The 6,741-nt window shown below is 54.0% G+C and overlaps 2 protein-coding genes across 2 annotated transcripts; one reads left to right on the top strand and one right to left on the bottom strand.

The window, feature by feature from the left end:
- Window positions 1-31: 31 nt before the first annotated feature.
- Window positions 32-6,719, bottom strand: CSUI_010609 (uncharacterized protein). Its single transcript, XM_068070712.1, has 3 exons — window positions 3,462-6,719; window positions 469-2,829; window positions 32-258 (listed from the first exon to the last, which is right to left on the bottom strand). The coding sequence occupies exon 2, from the start codon at window positions 2,570-2,572 to the stop codon at window positions 2,066-2,068; it is 507 nt and encodes a 168-aa protein (XP_067917311.1). The 5' UTR covers window positions 2,573-2,829; window positions 3,462-6,719; the 3' UTR covers window positions 32-258; window positions 469-2,065.
- Window positions 1,195-1,401, top strand: CSUI_010610 (coiled-coil related; the record flags this gene model as incomplete). Its single annotated transcript, XM_068070713.1, has 1 exon — window positions 1,195-1,401. A coding segment is annotated over one exon (207 nt), but the record flags the coding sequence as incomplete, so codon positions are not given.
- Window positions 6,720-6,741: the final 22 nt, after the last annotated feature.

The following is a 6,741-nucleotide window of genomic DNA, read 5'->3' as shown; positions in this document are numbered from 1 at the left end:
AGATGACGATGATGATGACGACGATGAGGAGGACGAGGACTACGAGGAAGATTCGGCGCCGCCTGGCTGTGACATGCAAGTTTACGAGAATGTTCTCGAGCTGAGGTCAGTGAGTTGCATTGTTCTAGACCCATGGGACTACAACGGGACTCGCCTGGAAGTTCTTCTGCAGTGAAGCAAACCACACAGGGTCTCTCCTTGGGATGCGTGTTTCGCGGCGGAACCCAGAGTGCGGTTTCCTCGTGTCCGGTCGCCGTTCTGCAGGGACATCAAAACGGAGACTGAAGCTAAAGTCGCCACCTTGAAAAAAGAAATTGAGGATCTGAAAAAGGTATTCCACTTTGATAGTGGCCGCCGTTCTGCGAACGACGAGTCCAGGCAGAGACTGTCGAGCAGAGCGCCACAGAACATGAGAACATGATATGGTGTCTTGATGGCGGCAGTCCGATATGGTAGAAAAAGACGCACCCGGTGTATGAGATATCATTTAGCGCGGCTTGAGCGCGTTGTCAGCGCCCACTTTTAGGCGTGAGCGACCAGTTCTGTAGGTGCGGACGCAGAGATAAGGAGATTGTTGAATCCAAAACAAAGTAAAACTGTGGCTGTTCGGACAGGAGGTTCCTTGGCGCCTGTCAGGACTTCCGCTTCCTGGTGCGTGGTACCAACCCGACAAGAGCAGATCAAGCGAGAAGAACGCAACGTAGTGGGCCGCCTGATGGATGTGCGCACAGCCGAGGAGAGGCAGAAGCCATAAAAGTTGTCTTTTCGTTCGCTCTCCTGCAGGAACACACTAAACAATCCACTCTAGAGAGACAACACGCTCTGAAGCTCAACCACACGGACGAGGAGATTCAACGTTACCAGAACGAGAAGCAAAAGCGGCTAAATCAAATTCAAAAGGTCATTCCTCTGACCTGCTCTCAGGTTAGAGTGAAAAAGACTCCCTTATGCTGGAAGCACTACTACAGGAAACCGTAGAATGCTGTGCAGGGGGTTGTGAGAGAGATGGGGCGTACCCAGCTTCAGGAGTTGCCCTGTGAAGTGCCGTGTACCAGTTGTGCCTTCCATCCGTTTAGTAAAAAATTGCTTTCGAGACTACGCTGAGGCCCTCGGTCCGGATATCGTCTGGGTGACGTGGCAACAGTTAGCGGGAAGATCCGCTCCAGTTACCATGATGTGGCTGCCCTTTTGCAGGTGGAGTGCCTGTACACGGAGGACTTAGCGGAGAGCGGCCAGCCGCCCTCATATGTACTCCTGCCTCCGGACCTGAGAAAAGAGATCGTGTTCGCTCGGTCCTCGTTTGCGAGGCTGCACCAGCGGTATGCTGAGAGGACAAGCACTTGCATTAGACAGCCACGGCACCGCCCACTTAAGTCGAATACCGCTGACTCCGCGAATTGAGGACGACCCTCGAACCTGTCTCTCCCGGCCAACCGTGCGGGGTTACCTCGGTTTCCGGAGTCCGGGTGCGGCAGCACTACTGGAGTGCCCAGCCGGCAAGCCTAGTGATTGGGGCCCAGCAGTTGTCAGATGCCTACGGATGTCGACAGGATCAAAGATCTGAAGTTCGAGACGGACGCTGTCAATACCGAGTACAAGGAACTCATCCGGAGTTTTGCTATCTCGCAGCGCGAAAAGAAACAGGTGAGTAAACGCCTATTTCTGCGGACAGGGCAGAAAGTTCGCTTTTTTTCCGAAGAGCGCTCGATCACCGAGAGTAGTGAAGCTGTAACACATTCCGAGGGAGCAGTCATCCAGGAAAGGAAACGACGCTTCACATTTTGTTCACGGCGACTGGCTGCGTTCTAGGCCTACTGGAAGGGTGCCAGGATGTTTCACTTACTGACAGGTAGCTGAAGGCTACACCGGACATTTACTGCCACTCCCCCGCCTGAAAGGTGTGTTTCTGGTGCGTAGGTGGCATGTAGGAGTTTTTTTCCACTCCCAAGCTCTTACTCACCCCTCGGGGACTTTAGCTGGGTGCGGGCGAGCGTATTCAGCAGAAGAATTCACGCACTCAGAACTCTCCACAGGTCAGAGTGCCTTGCAGGCGAGCTCACAGGCATTAACCGGACAGGGTGTGGCAGACCATCTCCTGGGACACCCGTACTGACCCTACAATCTGTGGACGAGTCACTGTTCCACTAGACGTGACCAGTAGCCTGTGAGACCTGCAGACGATGCGGCAAATCGAGAAGTTGAACAAGAAGTTTGAAGACGTGCAATTACTTCGCTTCGGAGAAGGTGTCTCGCTGCAGCAGCTGGAAGAAGCTGCTGCAGCCGTGGTGGCAGATAAGGGGAGACGAAGGAACAGAGTAACATCGGAAGACCGTGCAGCGAACGCCGAAGCACAGGTATAAGACTGGTACAAAGACTTCACGGATGAGACAAGCTGCCCCCACCATTGCGGTGCCGCCATCGAGCTGCAGACTCCAGCGAACGTCAGGGAGCCCGTGCTATAAGTTGCACTTGTGAGACAAACCATCCCTCCATAGGCATCGTAGCCCTCCCGATAGGGCGGACCCATCCGAAAAGAAGTGTTGGGCTTTCTCAAGCAGGTCACGAGCCCCATGTCAAACCCGCTCGCCCGGGTGGACGCGGGGAACGATAGTGGCCGACCCAGAAAGTACAGGGTTCCTGAGAGGCTGCACTCGAATGCGCAAGGAGGTCGTCTTACGCCGGGAAGCGCTGAGAGGCTTCGCTCTACACAACGGCAACAAGGAGATCCCTGAAGTCGTCCGTTCGCGGCTCGTTAGGGGCCCCTGGCTGTCAAAATTTTTCTCATCTCCGTTGCTGGGTTGGTGTGTCTACGGATCTCCCCAGGCGGCCCTGCAGGAAAGGCACGAGACCGTAGAAAAACTGCAGAAGCACCGGTGCGCTCTCTTGCAGCAGAACACAAAGTTGCTGAGAACAGTCGGCCATCTGAAAGAGTCAGAAGTCATTCTGGAGGAGGCCCTCAACAAGGGAGACAAGGAATCAAGCAACAAGGTACGACACCCGGCGAGTTCCGAACAGCGACGCCGACCTGCAGGTGGATGTCCAATGTGAGCTGACGATCAAGCACGGCCATGAAAAGAGAGAACCGGAGGCGCTGCTCTTGAGTGGGCCTAACCTGGCCGGGCTGCAAATAGGAGCGAACCATTGGCAGCCCTATCGCCGATTTGCCAGAGCCAGCTACGTGCTCGTCCTCGTTCGTTGGCGGATTCTCTGGTGGCAAGATCGAAAAGTTAAATACTGCTTACCAGCTTCAAGGAACCGGGTTTCGGCTGCAAGTGTCTTACTCTCTTTTCGGCCGGCCTCGGTATTGCCGTGAACGTGCTGACTTTTTCCTTGTTCGAGTTCGCACAAGGGCTGCTTGTTGAACACTTTCAGAGCAAAACAATCGCCTCTCGAACGTGTGAAAAAACATCTGCTGAGCACGCATATCTGTCGCTTAGTTCTGAGCGCTTCATCGGCCTCACTCGTTAATTCGGGAGCTTGACTGTATGAGAACGGTCTGAATGACTTGCTTCGGGGCGTTTGCTGTGGTACAGCATCTGAACAAAGACGGGCTGGTGGACGCCCAGAAGGCCAAAACGGTCTGCAGTTTGAAAAAGGTCCTGAAGCTCCAAGAAGAAGAGATCGCGACTCTTCAAGCCGAACTCGCTCTCTTCAAGCAGAAAGGTCAGCTTCCCTCTTACTACTCCAGGCTTCTCTATCCTCCGCCCGCGATGCAGAGCACTACAGTATACTGACCGAGCTGCAGGGCACTCCTGACGACACAGAGATGTGGTCCGCTGTGCTCGCATTGGCCTTGCTGGTTCTCAAGCTGTCTTGTTTGCATCTAGACGATTTCCCGTTCCGACTGCGACGTGCGTTACCGTACAAAGCAAAACTTCTGAGAGACATATCTGATTTATCACTGTGTTGCAGGTGGGCACATCGAGCCCGAAGTTCTGTACGACCAGCGTCCGTCATATTTCAGCAGCCGCGACGAGATGGTCTTACGATTGCTCTAGCGGTGCTGACTGATGATCTGGGAAAGCAACAGGTATGAAGCGACAAGCAGGCTCTGGCTGTACGGGGGGCCGACCATCGGAAGACTGGACCCACCAAAACCAAACCTTCGAAACCATATACGCAGCTGGCTGGAAAAACTTCTCAACTGCCCTGCATCCGCAACATCAGTGATACGGCTACACGTTAAAGAACTTGATTGTCATGACACATCGCCAGTCTCCCACGTGCCGCGAAACGGCTACCAAGAGCGACGTCGGTGGATGGTCTTGGAAACCTGAAAAAAGCCAACATGTGAATGTTGACTTTTCCTACCACAAGCAAAAAACATGACCGTTTACCGGTACTCCCAAAGTCCAGTGTGACGTTTTCCGCGTACGTGAGCGCGAAGACGCCTCGTGGGTGACAGGCCATCACATCGGCAATCATGTCGCCAGTCTGCTACAGAACAGGGTCCGCACTGCACTCCGATCCACACCAAACAAGCGACAACTACCACGCTACCCAGGCGTCAGCAGTACAGACTAGCGAGATCCGACAACATGCAGATGGATTACAATACGGTAGAACATGACACTCCGAAGGAAAACCTTGTAGGCCCCCCCGTTAGCAGCCCTCCAGTTCGACAAGAAACTGACGATGCCGCAAAAAAACCCATATGTTTTGCTCTCAATTCCGCCACTATTCTACTGCTTCTTTCTTCACTGCAAGTGCATTGCTCACGCGGGTGGCTCACACCAAACAGTTTGGTTGGGCGGAGACGGGGAACAGATACCTTCGTGTCCTCACTCTGAAAACCCATGAACGCGGCCTGCAACAGACCACTGGTCTCCGCCTGGAGTAAGCAACCTGTTAGCTGGGGTGATGGGTGCACACCTCCTCTGTTAGGGCAAGGCCAGTGCTACTCTAGATGTCACTGCGCTATTAACTCATTTCCTTTCGACTAAGCAGCCCCCCCTGATACCTGGTCGCCAAGATGGAGATCGTAACATCAGCAAAACTATCGAACAACTGCTAGGTACAACACTGTGGCGGCCTGCCCGTGGCTGCCACTTATCAACACTGCCGAGTATCGGCGTCTATGAAATACGTGGCTGCAGGGTCGGTCTTCACTACGAGCTTGTAGAGGCGACAGCGATTTCGATACTAGAAAGCCCGATGCCGACCGAGTCCAGGAGTCACTCGCCCCGTTTCTGTCCTCTCTTCCGCAAGCACTCCACCTCCCGCTCATTGCACACTTACACCCGAGACTCGAGCCACCCGTCAGCGTCGTATAAGAGCGATGACTCTTTTCGCGTGCCCAAGCGACGTCACGCGCAGCAACCCCACGCACATTCAAAAAATAAGGATCTGCCAGTCGGTGCATAAAACTGCTATGGAAAAGACTATCCTTCCCCACGCCGTCACTCGTCGGTGCAGATAAAAGCATCTCGTTCACAAATTCTCCACCTCCTCGGGGGGGAAAGGCAACGGCGTGACTACCCAGTCAGAAAAACAACGCCTGAAAGAGATATTCGACTGACGACGTGGTCAGTCTATCGGCCGACTACAAGCTCAAAAATAACTGCTCTTACGATTGTATGCCGACATTGCTGGTGTGCCTCGTTAAGAACACGAACACAGGCCAGAAAAAGAACGCCCAAAGCGCATGCGATCGTTTCGAAAGCCATACGGGCGCACACAACTCTGAGGAAGTCGATGACTTTCAAGCTACTCTCGTCACCGACTGCAGGAGCAGTTCCGAGACATTGCAGCGTCCCGATAGTACAATCGATCAACGCCGATGTGTATCGGCCCGCATCTGCACACTCACTTTGTTTCTGCGCCCGTGTACTTCGGGACCACTCTATTTCGCACACGACCAGCGCCCAGGTGCCTATGACACCTTCCCGCATACATCGGGGCCGCAAGGAAAGTCCCGTACACCAGAAAAATCTCACCGCCGTCCCAGCGGTACCCATTCAGACAACCGAGCGCTGCAGCGCAATGTTAAGCGGTTCATCCGAAACAGCACGGCTACGGACTACACCGGCAGGCCGCACATGTGTAGTGGGGGGAGACACATACAAACAGAGTCAAGAAGGGGAACGGCGCTCAAACTGATAATATGTCTTAGTCTCAAGACCACGCGCTCCGGCTCTGAATCACGGGCCTTGAGGAAAATCATCCCCCCCTTCAAAAGGTGATAGGTGTCTCCGCGCTGGTGAAAAGACATCCGGCAGCTCGTTGCCCCCGTATCTCCCACAAAAAAAAAAAACGGTCCTGAGAACAGCGGACTTTCACAGTTCTTATTAGGGTTTGGCAAAATTATAGAGATTGAAGAACGTTGATCGTCGCCTCTTACCTCCCGGTGTAGGCCCTTGTTCAGAGTTCTCCGGCTTACCCGCCTTCCTCTCGCTGGTGCCTGCCGGAAGATTCTCCTGTCGCGTACGCTGATCCACTTGTCTGAGAATCCGTTTTAGTCTCTCTTCCTCCGTCTCACCGGCAAATTCTCTAACCTCCGACATAGCCGCGGCGAGACCCACAGCCTTCACTTCTCCTGTTGCTTCGCGCTTACCCTCCTCCTCTCCCGTTATCTTATCCGGCTTGCCTCCATCGCCACTGGCAACCAACTGCGGCCTAGAGGTAACCCGCCCAATCTCCGTGACCTCAATCACTTGGGATCTCACAAACTCCTGTTGGCGACGAGAGTAGTACCGGGGCGGGACCGGGGAAATCTCGCCGCCAACAGGAGTTTGTGAGATC

The sequence above is a fragment of the Cystoisospora suis genome, assembly GCF_002600585.1.
Source record: "Cystoisospora suis strain Wien I chromosome Unknown contig_7868, whole genome shotgun sequence".
Lineage (NCBI taxonomy): Eukaryota > Apicomplexa > Conoidasida > Eucoccidiorida > Sarcocystidae > Cystoisospora > Cystoisospora suis.
Note: the sequence above shows the minus strand (reverse complement) of the source record. Positions and strands in the feature narration are given on the sequence as shown.

Coding starts and splice junctions, on each gene's coding strand:
- CSUI_010609 (XM_068070712.1), bottom strand. CDS start 2,572: ATGGGGCTCGTGACCTGCTTGAGAAAGCCCAACACTTCTTTTCGGATG.